This window comes from Camelus ferus, chromosome 4, assembly GCF_009834535.1.
Source record: "Camelus ferus isolate YT-003-E chromosome 4, BCGSAC_Cfer_1.0, whole genome shotgun sequence".
Taxonomy (NCBI): domain Eukaryota; kingdom Metazoa; phylum Chordata; class Mammalia; order Artiodactyla; family Camelidae; genus Camelus; species Camelus ferus.
Genome location: NC_045699.1, coordinates 42,648,753 through 42,666,919, shown reverse-complemented (window position 1 = coordinate 42,666,919; position 18,167 = coordinate 42,648,753). Strand labels below are relative to the sequence as shown.

The following is an 18,167-nucleotide window of genomic DNA, read 5'->3' as shown; positions in this document are numbered from 1 at the left end:
CAGAACATTTAGAAGCATTTCTTTAAATGGGAAAAAACGATGTAGATCCTGAAACATTTTTGACAACACGACTGAAATTTCATTTTTGCAGAAGTTTCTCTTAGATGAATTATTAAAGGCAGATGGAAATGTAATTATTTTTGTTGGTTGAATGGGTAACTTTCATTAATGTTTAATAGAATAATGCATTTTTAATAAGAATAAAAGTTCATTTTTGTAATCAGAGTAACATAACATATGCTGTTTGTAAGACATGAATAAACTAGTCATTTCAATAGAAAAGCTTTATAAGTATATAAATTCAAAAGCATTTTTACTTGTGTTTATGTTTATTTATTTACATATCTCCTTGTGACAGTTTTCAGTTGTTAGTAAGTTATTTTAAGACATTTTATTTTGGAAGATTCTGTTTTTAATTATCTTTTATTAAGAAAAATTTCAAATATATTTACAATTGTTGAAAGAATGACATTCCTTCATGTGTCTATCACCCCACTTCAACAGTTAACATTTATGGGGGATATGAGTTGTTTCTTCTGTACCCTCACACTATTCCAATCTCATTATTTTGAAGTAAACCCCAGACATCAGGCAGTTATTTCAGTTTGTATCTAAAAACACACAAACTTAGAAAACTACTGCACTACCATTATCAAACCTAGACGTTTACAATAATTTTTTTTTTTTAGTTGAAGTAAAGTCAGTTTACAATGTGTCAGTTTCTGACATACAACATAATGTTTTAGTCAGACATATGCATACATACATTTGTTTTCATATTCTTTTTTATTATGCAGTACTTTCTCAATATCATCAAATATCCAATCAGTGTTTAAATTCCCTTCGTTGACTCATAAGTGTTATTTTTATTTTTCAGTTTACTTGTTGGAATTAGAATACAAATACAATTCCATAAATGGCAATTTATTGAAATGTCCCTTAAGCCTCTTTCAGTACATAGATTGTGCCTCATTGCTCTCACTTTTTTTCCTTATAATTTTTTGGTTGAAGAAATTAGATCAATTTACTATAGTCTTGATTCTGGTGATTGTATCCCTACGGTTTAGCATGTTTCTTTGTCCTCTATATTTCCTCTTAATTGGTAGTTAGATTCAGAGTTTTGATCAAATTTAAGTTCCATTGTTTTAGGCAAGAACACTTCATAAGTGGTGTTGTGAACTTCCTTTAGAAAACACATAATATTTGGTTACCTGCTTATGCTGTCAGTAGTGTTTGATGATTAATGACTAGAACCATTAATTCATTAGAGTTTTTAAAATGTTGATTGTGAAGCTTTTAGTTTTGATGAAGACCAATTTGTCAACTTACTCTTTTATAGATCATATGTTCGATGTAATATCTGAGAAATCTTTGCCTAACCCGAGGTTACAAAGAGTTTCTCATATATTTTCTTCTGGATGATTTAATAGATTTAGGTTTTATTTTAGTTCTTTAATTCTTTAAAAAAATTTTTTTTGCAAACACTTATTTGAAGGGCTGCATCCAATTGAATTTTCTATTCTGACAAAATGCTAATTTACCTCTGTTAATACAACATCTCAGCAAATGCAAATGGCATTATATGAATAATTCTATAAAAAATTGGAACTAAACTAAATGTTTCAATTCTAAGTGACATTTGCAGAGACCCCTTCATTCATATATTTAATCTTGATTTTTTAAAAGAGTATATCCTGTATTTCCTAACGAAAAACTGTGTAGATTCTAAAAAAACAATGAAGATAATATTAAAAATGAATTGTAAATACTGTCTCTTATTCTGCTATACTGTGCAAGTAAGTCTTAGCACAAGAATAGCCACAAATCATGTATATTTGTAAAGACTTTTTCCACCATCAAATGCCTTCTTTTAATTATGGTAAAATATGCATAACACAAAACTTATCATTTTAATCATTTTAAGTGTACAGTTCAATGGTATTAAGTACATTCATATTGTTGTGTCCCTAATCGATTTAAAATTAATGTTTCTTTGTGTTCAGAGTAATGGACTGAAATGAATTACTTTTGCATATTGATATCAATTGTTCCAAAATCATTTGTTGAAAAAACTGTTCTTTCCCCACTGAGTTGCTTTTGTACCTTTATCAAAAATCACTTGTCCACATATGTATGGGTATATTTATGGCCTCTGTTCTGTTCCACTGATTTATTTATCAATGTTTATTTATGCCAGTACCACATTGTGTTGATTACTATAGCTTTATAATAAAAGAAGTCTTCAAATCAGGTAGTGTTAGCCTTCTGTATTAGTCAAGGTTCTCCAGAAAAAAGAACTAATCATGGATATATATAAAAGAGACTATAAGAAATTGCCTCTTGTGATAATGAGGGCTGAGAAGTCCCACAACCTGCTGTCTACAAGCTGGAGACCCAGGAGAGCAGGTGGTGTTGTTCCAGTCTCAGTGCAGGAGAAGACTGATTTCCCAGCTCAAAAGTGATCTGGAAGAGAGCAAATTCACCCTCACCTCACCTTTTATTTCTATTCAGGCCTCGAACAGATTGGATGAGGCTCGCCCATAATGGGGAGGGCAATCTGCTTTACTCAGTCTACCAATTCAAATGTTAATCTTACCAGAAACACTCTCATAAACATACCCAGAATAACATTTAACCAATTATTTCGGGCACACCATGTCCTAGTCAAGTTAACACATAAAATTAACAGTCACACCTTCTAAACTGTATTCTTTATCAAAGTTGATTTTCTAATCAAGGGCCTCTGTACTACTATATAAATTTTGGAGTCAGATTATCAGTTTCCACAAAAGAGCCCACCAGGATGGCATTGAATTTGTAGATTAATTTGGGGAGAAATGACATCTTAACAATATTAAGCCTTCTGACCCATGAAAGAAGCATCTCTCTCTGTTTATGGGCTCTCTAAATTGTCTCAGAAGTATTTTGTAGTTTAAAGTGTATGTCTCTTACATCTTCTGATTGACTTATTCCTAAATTTATTAGATTTTTTGGTATTTAAAATTTTTTCAATTTCTGATTGTTGCAAGTACATAAAAATCCAGTTGAGTTTTGTACATTGATCTTGTATCTGTCAGCCTTGCTTAACTCGCTTATTAGTTCTAGTAGCTTTTAAAATAGATTCCATAACATTTTCTAAATAAACAATCATGCTATTTGCAAATTGGGGCAGTTTCATGTCTTCCTTTTCAGTACGGATGATTTTATTTTCTGTCTTTCCTTATGAAACTGGCAAGAACCTCCAGTGCAATGTTGAAAAGAATTATTGAGAGCAAGCCTCTTTGTCTTGTTCCTGATCTTGAAGTGGAAAGCATTCAATCTTTCACCATTAGCTATATATATATTTTTGTAGATGCTCTTTATCAGTCTCTGGAATTTTGCTTCTGTTTAAAGCTTGCTAACAGTTTTTATGAGGAATGGATGTTGGATTTTGTCAGATACTTTTTCTGCATTGATTGAGCTAATCATGTGGTTTTTCGTTTTTAGTTTGTTAACATGGAGAATGTCAGTGATCAATTTTTGAGTTTTAAACCAACCCTGCATTCCTGGGATCAAGTCCCCTGGTCATGACGTATTATACATTTTATATATTGTTGGATTCAATTTGCTAAAATATTGATAAGAATTTTGACACATGTTCACGAAAAATATTGATCTGTAGTTTTCTATTCTTATAATAATGTCTTTGGATTTGATATCAAGGCGATTTGGCGTCAATGAATTGAAAAGTATTCCCTTCTCTTCACATTTTTGGAAGAATTTGTATATAATTTCTATTATTTCTTCCTTAAATACTTGGTAGAATTCACCAATGAAGAAATATGGGCTTGGAGTTTTCTTTGTGACAAGAGTTATTTGTGGTAAAATTGTAACCACAAATCCTCTTTAAATATATATAAGTCTATTCAGGTTATCTATTTCTTATTGAGTAGATTTTGATAGCGTGTGTCTTTCAAAGAATTTGTCTATTTTATCTGAGTTGTCAATTTGTAGACATTAAATTTTTCATATACTAATTTATTATCCTTTTAATATCTGTAGAATTCATATTGAATCACTTCTATCATTCATAATATTGGTAATTTTTATCATCTCTTGTTTTCCCTTATTTTCCTATAACTTCTCAGAGTATGGAGGACTCTGACGTTGTTGGAGACCCCCAACTCTGAACTATGGTCTTTGGCTTGACACAAACCACAGCCAAGTTTCTTAACCAGTCTCCTTGGGATCCACAGAGTGTCCATAAATGAAGTTCATAAATCCTGAAACTTTATCAAATTTTGAGTGTAAGAAAAGGGGCATAGTTTCATCAGAGTCTCACCAAGTTCTATTAGAATATAAGAACAATTGCTCTGGGATAAAAACAGACACACATAGATCAATGGAACAGAATAAAAAGTGCAGACATAAACCCATGCATATACGATCAATTAATTTATGATGGAGGAGCCAAGAATATACAATAGGGAAAGAATAGTCTCTTTAATAAATGGTATTGGGAAAACTGGACAATGACATGCAAAAGGAAACTGGAACCCTATCTTACACGAAATACAAAAATCAACTCAAAATGGATTAAAGACTTGAATGTAAGACCTGAAACCATGAAAATCCTAGAAGAAAACATAGTGGGTAAGCTTCTTGATATCAATCGTGGTAATGAATTTTTTGCATTTGATACCTGAAGCAAAGGAAACAAAAGCAAAAATAAACAAGAAGGACTATATAAAAGTACAAAGGCTTCTGCATAGCAAAGGAAACCATTAACAAGATGAAAAGGCAACGAGAGAAAAGTATTTGTAAATCATATATCTGATAAGGTGTTAATATCCAAAAGTATTTAAAGAACTCATATAACTAAATAGCAAAACCAAACAACTCAATTGAAAAATGGGCAGATGACCTGAATAGGTATTTTTCCAAAGAAGACATACAAATATACAAATGACTAACAGGTATATGAAAGGTGCTCAACATCACCAATCACTGGAGAACGCAAATCAAACCCACGATGAGACAGCAGCTCAAGCCTGTTGGAATGGCTTTCATCAAAAAGACAAGAGGTAACAAATGCTCATGAGGATACGGGCAAAAGGGAGCCCTTGTGCCCTGTTGGGGATGTAAATTGATGCAGCCACTATGGAAAACAGTATGGAGGCTCCTCAAAAAGTTAAAAATAGAACTCCTGTATGATCCAGCAATCCCATTTCTGGGTATTTATCTGAAGGAAATGAAATCATTGTCTCCAAGAGATACCTATACACCGATGTTCACTGCAGCATTATTTATAATAGCCAAAACATGGAAACAACCTAAGCATCCATTGACAGATGAATGGATATAGAAGATGATATGGGATATTTTTCAGCCTTTAAAGAGAAGGAAATAGTGCCATTTGCAACATGGATGGACCTTGACAGCATTATGCTAAGTGAAATAGAGAAAGACAAATACTATGTGGTCTCACTTATACATGGAAAATGGAAAAAAATACAAATGCATACAGAGAACAGATCGCTGGTTGCCAGTGGCAGAGGGTGGGGATGGGGGAAATTGGTGAAGGTGGTCAAAAGGGACAAAATTTCAGTTATAAGGTTAGTAAGTTCTATATAGCATGTGACTATAGTTAACAATATTGTATACTTGAAAGCTGCTAAGAGAGTAGTTCTTTTTTAGCCACTGTTTTCTTTCCACAACTTAACTGTTCATTTTATTTATTTATTCTTTGTTTAGAGGGAGGTAATTAGGTTTATTTATTTATTTTTTGATGGAGGTACTGGGGATTGAACCCAGGACCTTGTGCATGCTAGGCAGGCACTCTACCAGTGAGCTGCACCCTCCCCACCAAGAGAGTAGATCTTAAAAGTTCTTTTTACAAGAAAAAAATTATGACTATGTGAGGTGATAGATGTTAACGAAACTTATTGTGGTAATCATTTCACAATATCTACATACATTAGATTATTATGTTGTTCACCTTAAACTAATACAGTTATATGCCAGTTATATCTCAATACAAATGGGGTTTGAGGGAAAGAACTGTTGCTCTTTGGAGGCCACTTGTTCCCAAACACACACCCAGATCCCAGTGCTCTATTGCTTGAAAATTATTTTTGACATTTATTTAATATATGGATTGCAAGACCCTGCCCCTGGAGATTCTGATTCATCAAGCCTGGGGTGAGGCCAGGAAATCTGTATTTTTACAATCCTCCTGATGATTCTGATGTAAGGCCAGGATTGAGAGCCACTGGAACAGATGGCCCTTTGACGTTCCTGTTGCTAAGTCCTCGAGACTCATTGGGTGGGCATGTGCTGCCCTCTAGCGCCTCTGGCTGCTTGCTACAGTTCTGCATCGTGTAGTGACCTGCTGGGTGAGCACTGGTGGTCTTGCTGCCTGACACTAGCCTGGGCTTCCTGCCCAACTCCCTGTCCAACTCTCGGACCTTAATAAAAATGCTCGTGTATAAAAACGTTACTTCTGAATGACAGCAGCTGTACCGCTGTGTCCCCAGCACCTGAGACATCTTAGGGTATTCACTAGTGTTTCCTGAGAATGAGACACAGCAAAACTCCTTTGTGAGGCCACTGCTGTAATATTGTCCCTCCAAAGGACAAAATCCTCACAGGATTTTTCTTTATAGGGTTATGATACGACTCATGGTACATATGAATTGGTAACTGTGAACAATTATCGGAAGAAATTCTACTATTACAACAGTTGCAGTGCTGTAGCATTATCATGGAAGCAGGGTCCGGCTTTAGCAAGTTTTCTGAAAACAGATGAATCTGAATCTTTTATCCTTTTGTGTAGTCCTCCAGAGTCCACGGAGGCCTTTGATGTCCTTCATCTCCCTTGTTTGCTGTTCACTGTAAACCATGAGGCAGGAAGGGCAAATGTGAAGGTCCATGCCCATATCATTAAAATGACTATGTGTTCATTATGTGAAGGTGACCTTGTTTAAGAAGATGCTGATCCCACTGTCCTATCCACACAAGTACCCTCCGTCAGTGGGTACCAAATCAATAAATAAGCCTGTACTAAAAGCCTACTCTGCACAAAGGTGTAAGATTGTCTTTGACTCTTAACTCCAGCTCTGAGACAGAGGAGCAAGGGCTTGGGAAATTGCTGTAGTGGAGTTTGCAGCAGATGGTTTTTTATGGCTTAGTGGGATGACAGTGGCTGTGGATTACCTGTAAGGAAATAGTATTCTGGTTGAAGCTGGTGCCTAGTTTGCCAAATTTGATGATTTTGTCTGGGGCAAGAGGTCAGGCTAGTAGGAGCCTGAGAACTGTTGCAGCAGCAGCTACAGGAAGCAGGAGCTGGTTGGGTAGGAATAATAACAGTAATAAAAGATTCAAGCCACTTTTTAGGTATCTTGACCTGCTGCTAAAAAGCTGATGCAAGCTGCTTTTTACTTGATTATTGTTAACCTGTCATTCAGTGCTCTTTAGTTGGAAAAGTCTTCTCATTCCTGTATTATGGAACTTAAAAGTTCAGGAAGGATGTTGAAATGGCTCAAATTCATCCCATCATCAGCGTGAGACTCTTCAGTTATTTTAAATGTAAGGATCTGTTTTGTTTTTATTTTGTTTTATTAAAAAAGGACATTTAAGAAAAACATTTATTAATCCATTTCTTTGCAAAATCATTTTCTGAATATTATTCCTCATAGATGGTAAAAAAAAAAACCTCATGCTAATGATTGGTGTGTTTTTTTGCCTTTTGTTTTTTAAGTTGTGGTAAGATATACTCAACATAAACTTTACTATTTTAACCAGTTTTAAGTGTCCATATCAGTGACATTAAGTACGTTCACAGTGTTGTGCAACCATCACCACTATCCATTTTCAGAACTTTTTCATCATTTCATACAGAAACTTTGTACCCATTAAATAACTCCCTACACCTCTCTTTCCCAGCTTCTAGTAAGGCTGGTTCTGGATTCAATTTTTAATAAGGTGGATTCTTGATTGTGAATCAATCTTGTCTTTAAAACTAGATTTTTAAGTGTCTTGAGAACAGGCAGGTTACAAAAACACAAAACAACTCAAATGTTTTTGTACCTTTGACACTGTCCAGCTTAGGGATGAGCACAGATCGTTGGCTCACCACACCTGTTCATTGGTGGACTGGATGCTGGAGGAAGGTTCAAATAGCCTCTTCGGAGGTTTTTAGCTGAAGAATTTGGGGACTGTGGGACCACTCTCATCAGGCAAGAACTTCTTAAGAGATTCAGAAATCTTGGAGTTTTGGTGGCATATCATAGTGTCAACAGGGACCATGAAATTAACATTAATACGTGAATCAGTGGACATAAGGGTGGTTGGTACTGAGGTTGAACAGGAAAAAGCTTGCCCTACCTGAAGGTGTTCAAACAGATTTCCGTAAACATTTCATCTAAACACTGGTGGATTCAACCAAAGAGCCCCAAGTTTGTGGCCCTTAATCGAAAGTCTTGCCAAGTCGGGGAGGGTATAGCTGAAACCTAATTTTCTCCCCTCTTCCCACCTCAGAAAAAGTCTTGCCAATAATTCATCTCCATGAATAGGCAGGATGCTAATAAGAGCTGTAAAGTCCTTTCTGGAAACTCTTAACTCCAGAAGTGAGCCTCTTTCACATGCCTTCATGGATGGCACTACTTACAGTTTCTTCTCATCTATCTTAAGTGAAACCACAAAGACTGGGAAGACTCCTTTAACTGTTAGAAAGTTATTTAAAAGACTAGAAGCTATGTTCTTTCCTTGCCACATTAGACATGATCTTTTTTCTGAACCTCTTGATACTGATCACCTATTGCTTATGACATCAGCACCATCATTTTCTAACACTTAACAAGACAATGTATGCCCTGTCCTCTTGTGTGTTTTCTAGTTGTCTTCCCATTACAGGTGGTATAGTTCATGGAGCTCCCCTGACCTAGCCACTCTCCCTCTTTTAGGGCGTGCAGTGTACACAGAGACTCAGTTATCTGGGGATAGATGCCAGACTGTTATCGAAAAGAGGAAGGCTGAGTCATCAGGGTACAGAGAATAGAGAGAGCCTGAAAGACTGTATGCATTCTGTGACCGTGGCACCTTTAGGCTCAGACTCTACGACCATACAGACTACCAGACACCCTCATCTGAATACCATGTCACGTGTCCAGCTTCTCCTGGACAAATGAAGGTCTGTGATGCTATCCATGACTTGGGAAACAGTAGGGCTTTGTGATGCAGTCTAGTGGTCTGGTTCTGTCCTCTATGAGGCAGAGATGACAGGTCTAGAATTTGTAGGCATTAAGTTCTAAGACCCTGAAAGCCTAGGAAGCCTAGGAAGAGTGATGGCTCGTGAGGTTTAGATTATGTTGAACCCTACCTTTATTCTGTGGGATGTTGGATATCCCTTGTACACTTATGGCTCCATTATCATTATTGCATTAATTATTTGGCAAGTGAGAAAGACTCACCAAGATTTAAGGTTGGGACCTAACAGGAGCTGCTGCCGGGTAGGGAAACACTATGACCACGACTGAACCGGTTAAGCCTCAAACAAGAAGGTTTTATCCCCTCACTTTCTCTTGTTATCCTTACCCCTGCTTTTTTTTTTTTTAATGGAAGAAATTTCCTCAGTGGATCCCATAACAGCTTTGAATTTGGGTGATTCTTCTGGTTGGTAGATATTTAGGGCCTTGGATGACTGAAGCCCTTTGGCTACTAGACCACCCATCCTTCATTCTGTTCCTGTTTTCTCCTGTCTCTTTCTGGTCTCCATACTTCATCAGGGCATGGGGGTGGAGGTATGGAGTAAGGAAGAGCCTTGAAATGAATCAGAAATAAGAAGAGAAAGGAAATGGGGTGAAAAAGGTAGAGTAGGGAAAAGAAAGGCAGAAGAATATAAAATTGGAATGCATAAAAAGATTGGGAAGTATTTGCAGGTTTTGTCTCAGTTTAGATATGAAAAGAGAAGCGTGCCTCAGCTTCACACTCTAAATCTTTTGTCTTTAAGCGTCACCGGAAAGTCAAACAAAAGGCGAAAGATAAAACATCAAGAGGTAAAGTCCCAGGCTGTGCTCTGACTTCCCTCCACAGTGGGCCAGGTTCCCATGGACCCTGAAGTTCCTTTATGACCCCTGGTGCCAGGAGCCAGGTGCTCTAACCACTGGAGGCTCCAATTCCCCAGGTTGACAAGTTCTCCCAGAAGATGTGTGTGGGTGGGAAATCAGAACCTGGGAATATTCCAAAATTCTCCACCTTACCCCTGGGAGTGAAGAATGAGGAAGTAGGGGAGAAGTCCTTAACTGTGTCATTTACTAGTTGTCTGACCCTGTTGAAGTCACTTTATCTCTCAGTCTTGCTACCATGAGATGGGCATCTGATGATCCTGCCTCACTCGCAGTGTGGTTGTGAAGGTCAAATGAGATCAGGCCCAGGAGAGCACATCATGCCTGGCTAAGCTGTACACAGGCGTGCCTTAGAGCACTACGGTGGGGTTTGCAATCTTCTCTCCTTCAAAGGCCTTGAGCTTCCTGTAGGATGTGCCTGAATCCTCTCCCGTTCCATGTAACACTGTCTCCTGGTCTCTCAGCGAGGAAACTTTCCTGGAAAGAAGCTGAGAAGCCGTGGGAGCTGCTCTCTGTCATGAGAAGGTGATCTCTTGCTCTTTTCAGTCTCCTAAGTTCGGGCCTGGCCTGTGCTGATTTCTCTCCTTGGCCTGGGGCAGAGTTGGGGAGAAGGACAAGGGCCTGGAGCACTGGTTGAGAGGGTGGCCAGAGGAGAGGGTGGGGTTAGATGGCTCAGGAGAGTGGAGTCTTGCAGTTCTGCTGGAAGGTTTTGTCTCAGCTTAGATATGAAAAGAATATTTCTCTAGGCTCACAGTGGTCCTAGAATTCAGGATTTTAAAAAAATTAATAGACTTTAATTTTTAGAGTAGTTTCAGGTTCACAGCAGAATTTAGCAGAAAATACAGAGTTTGCACATAGCCCTCCCCATCCACACATATATACTCCCCTACCCTGAATATCCCTCATCAGTGTGGCATATTTGGTACAATCGATGAACCAACATGGACACATTATTATCAACCAAAGTCCAAGTTTACATTAGGGTTCACTCTTGATGTTGTACATTCTGTGGGTTTTGACAAATGCATAATGACACGTAGCCACCACTATAGTATCATACAGAATAATTTCATTGCCCTAAAAATCCCTTGTGCTCCATCTATTCATCTCTCCCTCCCTCCCTCCCTCTCCCCAAACCCCTGGAAACCATGATCTTTTTATTGTTTCTGTAGCGGTGCCTTTTCCAGAATGTCATTTGGTTGGAATCGTACAGTTTGTAGCCTTTTCAGACTTGCTTCTTTCATTTAGTAATATGTCTTTTAAGTTTCTTCCATGTCTTTCATGGCTTGATAGCTCATTTCTTTTTTTTTTTGCTGCACATATATTTTAAAATTTACATATATGTACTATTCATTGTTTCTAAGAATGTTTAGAGCTTTAGCTTTTTAAATTTACATAGTTATCAAAGGAATAAAACCAACCACAAAATAAGAATTAATTCAAAAATATACATACACCCTGCTATTAGCATCAACATTATTTACAATTGCCAAGATATGGAAGCATCCTAAGTGCATGTCAATAGTTGAATGGATAAAGAAGATGCAGCATATATATATATGAATACAAGTCACCCGTAAGAAAATGGCATATTTTGTCATTTGTGGCCCTTCATGCACTTTTTTTTTCACTTCAAAAACCAGAATTTTGTAACTGGCATAAACATTTCCATTGCATCTAAAACAACAAAACACCTAGAAATAAACTTAACCAAGGAGGTTACCTATATTCTGAAAACCGAAACGACACAAAGAAATAGAGAGATTTCTTGTGCTCTTGGACTGGAAGAATCAACACTATCAAAATGGCCACACTACCCAAAGCAATCCACAGACCCAGTACCAACCACGTCAAAATACTCTCAACATTCCTCACAGAACTAGAACAAACAATTCCAAAATATATAAGGAACCACAAAAGACCTCGAACCGCCAAAGCAATCTTTTGTAGGTCTTTTTTTTTTCTTTCTTCTTTTTGTTCTCTTTTCTTATGGTTTGATGACTAAAGAAGGTCCTTTAAGATCTGCTGTAAAGCTGGTCTGGTGGTGCTGAAATCTTTTAGCTTTTGTTTATCTGTGAAGCTTTTGATTTCTCCCTCAAGTCTGAACGAAAGTCTTGCTGGATAGAGTATTCTTGGTTGTAGGTTTCCCACTTTCATCACTTTAAATACGTCATGCCACTGCCTCTGGCCTGTAGAGTTTCTCCTGAAAAATCAGCTGATAACCTTATGGGAGTTCCCGTGTGCATTACTTGTTGCTTTTCTCTTGCTAATTTTAATATTTTCTCTTTATCCTTTATTTTTGTCAATTTGATGACTATGTGCCTTGGTGTGTTCCTCTTTGGGTTGATCCTGTGTTCTATTCTATGCGCTTTCTGGACTTGGGTGACTGTTTCCTTTCCCAAGTTGGGGAAGTTTTTGGTGATTATCTCTCCTAAAATTTTCTCAGGTCCTTTCTCTCTCTCTTCTCTTTCTGGGACCCCTGTAATGTGAATATTAGTGCACTTACTGTTGTCCCAGAGTTCTCTAAAATTATCCTCATTTCTTTTCATTCTTTTTTGTTTTTTTCTGTTCTGCAGTAGTGATTTCCACTAATCTGTCTTCTAGCTCACTGATCTGTTCTTCTGCCTCATTTAGTCTATTCTTGGTTCCTTCTAGTGTGTTATTCACTTCAGTAATTTTATTCTTCAACTCTGTCTGGGTATTCTTTATATTTTCCAACTCTTTGCTAAAAACTTCGCTCTGTGCATTTGTACTCCTCTTGAATTCTCTGAACATCTTGGCCATAATTACTTTCAACTCTTTCTCAGATGAATTGCCTATCTCCTTATCACTTATTTCTTCTTCTAGGATTTTATCTTGTGCCTTGGCCTGGGAGATATTCCTTTGCCGCCTCATATGTCTATCTTTCTATTTTTATTCTTAGGTAGATTACTTAAGTTTCTTGACCTTGGAGAAGTGGCCCTCTGTGGGAGATGTCCTATGCGTCCCAGCAGTACACTCCTATCTTGTCACCCAAGGGTCAAGGTCCAGCCAGTCCCAGTGTAGAGTCTGGCCTGTGTTTGTGGATTCCTTCCATAGGCTTTGGGATTCTTGTTTTCTTATTTCTAGTATCTGCCCCCTGGTGGGTGAGGCTGGACTAGAGGCTTATGCAGGTTTCCTGGCAGGAGGAGCAGGTGCCTGCCCACTGCTGGGTGAAGCTTGGTCCTGGACCTCTGGTGGGTAGGGCTGTGTCTAGAGGCCTTTGGCTTAGGAAGTCCGCTGATGGGTGGGGCTGTGTTCCCACCCTGTATGTTGTTTGGCCTGAGGCTTCCCTACAGGCTGTTGGGTGGGGCTACTTCTTGGTGCTAATGATCCAATCAAGATGTCAGCCTCCAGGAAATCTCATGTAGATGAACACTCCTGGAATGTCCTCCACCAGCTTTTATGTCCTCTGGATGAGCCACAGCTGCCCCCTATGTCCCCAGGAGATCCTCTGGCCTGGCCCATGTTCCTATGAAATCACTGTCTCTGCCCTTGGACCTGGCGCACGGGAGTTTCCGTGTACGCTTCCCAAGTGAATGAAATCTCCATTTCCCCCAGTCCTGTGGGGCTCCCGGAGCCAAGCCCTGTTGGCCTTCAAAACCAAATGTCCTGGGGTCTCCTTCTCCTCCCAATGCCGAGACCCGAGCTGGGGAGCCTGATGTGGAGCTTAGAGCTCTCTCTCCTGTGGGACAGCCTCTGTGGCTTAACTATTCTTCAGCTTGTGGGTCGCCCACCTGGGGTGTATGGGGCCCAATTGTATCGCGAGCACACCCCCTCCTACCATCCTGCTGTGGTTCCCTCTTGGTGTTTCCAGTTGTGGAAGATCTTTTTGCTAGGTTTCAGTCTTTTTTTAAAATCAATGGTTGTTTAGCATTCAGTTGCAGTTTTGTTGTAGTCATGAGGAGAGGTCCTAGAATTCAGGGTTTGACTAGTGCAGGATATAACTACATGGGTTTGCACTCAACCACAAGACAAGTTATCCAGTCAGAAGAATGGATAATGAAGTGCATAAATAAGTCATCATTTTCATATTCTCTTTACAACTCTACCCTTTCAAGGGCAGACCCCTGGACCCTGCTGACATTACCTCCTCTGGTTCTGTCTTCAGGGAGGCCAGTTCCTGGGACAGTCCTCAGGCAGGAGCTTGTCATATCATCCCCTTCTTAAGATCTCTAGAGAATGGGCATGGGCTCCCAAGAGACACTGTGCACACTCTGTAATCCCCAGAACACAGAGTTCCCACAAGGATCTCCTTTTCCACAGTTTGGGAAAACTGAATACCAGGCTGTGGCCTTCTTAGCACCTAGCAAGACTGACTCCAGGTTCTCCCTGGTGATGTTCCTGGTGCTGCCCCCTCAGATAACCATTGGCTTTTCCATCTGCCTGGTTGCCTTCTCCTAGTTCAGCTTCTCAGCACAGGACAGCAGAGAACTTACTCACCTCCCAGGCTCTCAAGGCCCTGTGTTCCCATTAGTTGTCTGAGACCTTGCCCAGCAAGCCCCAGGCCCTCAGCCTGGTGCATCATAACTTGCTGATGGCGTTTCCCAGGGAAGAAAAGGTGATGAGTAAACACCCAGGAGGTGCAGCCCCAGGGCTTACAGGACTAGGGGAAGTGGGCAGGGCCAGTCTCCAGGCCACACACTTGCAGAGAGGCGGATGTCACTCCATCAGTAACAAATGGTTGCCCTGTTTCCCTTCCCAGCCAGGGCTGGCTTCCTCAGGAGGGGAGTGTGCGGCGGCTCCTATGTGCAGATCCATGCTGCCACATCTGCAATGCTGTGGCTCTGGAGATTCAGCAGTTGCTATCGGGTGAGACCACCCACACCACCCCAGCTTCATCAGGGCCATCTCAGGGATCCTCTTGCCTAGAGATTATGTCCATGTCTAGTCTCTCTTTTGATCAGAGTCAGGATTCTGTGCACTCCAAAGAGCTTTCACTTCCACCAGCAACCTGCACAGTGTCACAGCTAACACATCAGAAATCCTTAACCCAGTCAGTTGCCAAGACAGCTGCCAAGTCAGCCAGTGCAGTCAGCATCCATGATTACTGGGCTGACCACCGGCAACTAAGGCAGGGATTTCAAGGGCCAGAGGTGTCCTGGGATGCCGGAGTTCTGTCTTCTTCAAGCCTTGAAGAGCGTAGGATTCCTGTGAACCAGCAAGACAAGAAGAAGAGGAATTCTGAATGTGTCCCAGAGAAACAAGGTCAGCAGCTCTTGAATATCTGATTCCTTTTCTATCCCTGAACCCAAAGCTCACAAACCGAAAATACCCAGTGGCCTTTCATTCCCTTTATCTGATATTCCTGTGTCCCCAGATCCCTGAGGTATCTTTAAGTACTCGTATATAAATGTCTCAACCCAACCAGAGAGAACAACTTCTCTGCTAATGTTCCAGTAGGGGCACTTCTAGGTAGAACCCCCAGAGCCCCTGAGTTCCCAAATGTGTCTCCAGGATCTTTCTCAGCTAAAATTTTACTTTGGCCAGGGTGGTTGCCTTGAGTGAGTAGGGACTAGCAAGGATCTGTCTGGATCTTTAGAGCCACCATCTCCATCCTCTTAGCTTAGTGTCCCTTGTCAGTTACTTTACCAGCTTCTCCCTTACCTTGAGTTCCTAGAGCATCCTCCAGGATTCCTTGAGGGCAAAAGGACCAGATAAGAACGGTCTGTCAGGCTGTTAGAGCAAGTTGAATGACCTCACCCAAACAAGGATTCCTGAGAGTGCCGTATCTGGAGTGTCCAGAGCTTAAAGGGCAAGACCTTACAGGACCAACTTGCTGGGCCACATTTTACAAGTCCAGCATTTGAAGGAGCCACATTTTTTAGATTCAAACTTTGCAGAGCCAAAATTTGTAGGGCCACACTTTCCAGGGCCTCCAAGAGCTGCAGGGTCTGGTAAAGACAGCGCATACTCACAAGAGCCCTGCCCTTCCAGAAGCTGCAGAAGCTGGCTTGGGAGACAAGACGAAGCACTTTACACACCGGATTCGCCCGAAGGTGAAAGTTCAAGGGCATAAGGAATCCGCTCACCTCTCTAAGGATGAGAAAGTGGCCAAAACCAAGACAGAAAAGGTTGAGAAGAGTCCACCACCCACCAAACACCCTGTGAAGGGAGCTAAGTCGGAGAAGACAACAGAGGAGGAGGGCATGACCTTCTTTGATGCCCTCCAGTGCCTTGACAATGAGTTCCAGCAACGCTCCGTTCAGTCCAGCCATTCCTGGACCCTGTGCCTTTCCCGCAACAGCTCAAAGCACTGTCCTCAGCTGACTTGTTCTACACATTCAAAAAACCCACCCCATGTCTCAACTCTCACCTCAGCAGAAGCCACTTGTCTACACAAGGAGAATACCCAGTCCAGGAAAAAGGAGTTCACAGGTTCCCAAACTTCTGCATCCTCCTGAAAAAGGCTGTCATCATCATTTCCATTAATATATAGGTGAGGCAGGACCCTCTCCAAATATACTCAGTACCTCTAAGCAAAGAACCACCTGTCTGTGCCTCTCATTTTCAATGTGGTGTGTGAGGGAGAGAGTAGAGGAGGTAGATTGTATTTCCCATATGGTAGGGAATCTTAAGCCCATATTTTAGATAGGTCAGCATTCTACATAACTCTTTCGGTTCCACCCTGGACTGTGGATAAAGGGATTTGAGCAGAGAAGGAAGACCCTCATCTAAGGTTCATTGAAGGTAAAGATCAGACCTGACTTCCATGGCTTTGTATGTTGTCTTTGGGCCCCAGAGGAGCAAAGTGTTCATGTTGATAGTACAAAGAAGTGATGGCTGGGAATCTAGTGCATTTTTGACCCAGGGCACAATTCATCAGTAACTTCTATATGTGCCCACAATCTGGAGGGAAGATTTTTAGAGGAGTGTTACATTGCTCTCTCCTTGAGGAGGTACTTTCTGTGTATCAAAAGCCTGTAGCTAATATGACCAGACGTTAAAAGCAAATGATAGAATCTCCTCTCTCTGCACCCTGTTGTGTTATTGATTAGATTTTAAGGGGTAAATCATCTGGGAGCTTGCTGTAGCCCTGTTGCCCATCTGACCCCCACTGCCTTTCAGCTGCATGGAATAAATGCCTCCTAGAATGAAGATCAGTTGATGAGAATGTCCCCAAAAGAGTCACAATAAAAGTGACTTTGAGGGCATCCTGCATTCAACAATGAACATATTTGAGTACTTACTGTGTGTCAGGAACTATGCCAGACACAACAGTAACCTAGACACAGGCCTTGCCTCCACAGGAAGCATGAAAGGAGAGCAGTTGGTGATAGTGAGTGCAATCAATTCAAGGAGGTTTGTTTCACAGAAGTGCGGAAAAGTGGGGATAGAGCTGTAGGAGGAAGTGGGCCCCAGAGAGTTTGTTTTTTTTAAAAAAGAGAGAGACATAACATGTTGGATGTTGACAGAAATGATGCAGTTGAGGAGGGATAAGTGATGATGCGGGAGAGAATGCTGGTGGTGGTAAATGGTGAGGGAGTGGGAACAAATGTCCAAGGCCATCATGGCCTTGGAAAAAGCACAGACACTTTGCTGGTGGTTAATAGAGAGAAGGAAGTATTAATGAGGTAAGACTCTGTGTATCAGGAGACAAAAGATTGCTCTCATACGTAAGAGAGTTTGGGCAAAGACTCAAAAGGGTAAGTGAATTTCTGGGAAGATACCAGGGCTGGGGGTGGAGGGAGTGGTATGGAGAAGCAAAGTTGAAAGCAGAGGTGGAGATGGATTCTGGAAGTTACCATGGCAAGTTCCTATTAGGGCCTAAGTTGTTGGTGGCCAACAGAGCCCAGGTGGGTGTAAAAAGGTGGTCAAATGTCCTCTTGGAACACTGGAGCAGCAAGAAAGATCACAGAGAAACTCTGGACACACAGAACATGAAGGAAAGAATGGGGCTAGGGACAGAGAAAGGGGGCAGGTATGGCACCCTGGTGTTTAGCCAGGGATGAGGGAGTTTTGGGGATGGGAGGACAGAGCTGGGAAGCAGAAAGACAGAGAGGCTGCCCTGAGTGGATGGGAGGAACCTCCGTTCTGGACACCTCA

General features: G+C 40.6%; 1 protein-coding gene across 1 annotated transcript; it reads left to right on the top strand.

Moving 5' to 3' along the window:
* The first annotated feature begins 9,212 nt into the window (after positions 1-9,212).
* Positions 9,213-16,573, top strand: FAM205C (family with sequence similarity 205 member C). Its single transcript, XM_006187872.2, has 5 exons — positions 9,213-9,488; positions 9,989-10,034; positions 10,568-10,628; positions 14,827-15,329; positions 16,059-16,573. The coding sequence occupies exons 1-5, from the start codon at positions 9,345-9,347 to the stop codon at positions 16,523-16,525; spliced, it is 1,221 nt and encodes a 406-aa protein (XP_006187934.2). The 5' UTR covers positions 9,213-9,344; the 3' UTR covers positions 16,526-16,573.
* The last annotated feature ends 1,594 nt before the right edge of the window (positions 16,574-18,167 follow it).

Bases quoted from the DNA above. Each gene is read 5' to 3' on its own strand.
- FAM205C (XM_006187872.2), top strand. From the start codon at position 9,345: ATGTTGAACCCTACCTTTATTCTGTGGGATGTTGGATATCCCTTGTAC. The intron at 10,035-10,567 runs GTAAAGTCCCAG...CTGGTCTCTCAG, and splicing joins GAAAGATAAAACATCAAGAG to CGAGGAAACTTTCCTGGAAA. The intron at 10,629-14,826 runs GTGATCTCTTGC...TTCCCTTCCCAG, and splicing joins CTGCTCTCTGTCATGAGAAG to CCAGGGCTGGCTTCCTCAGG.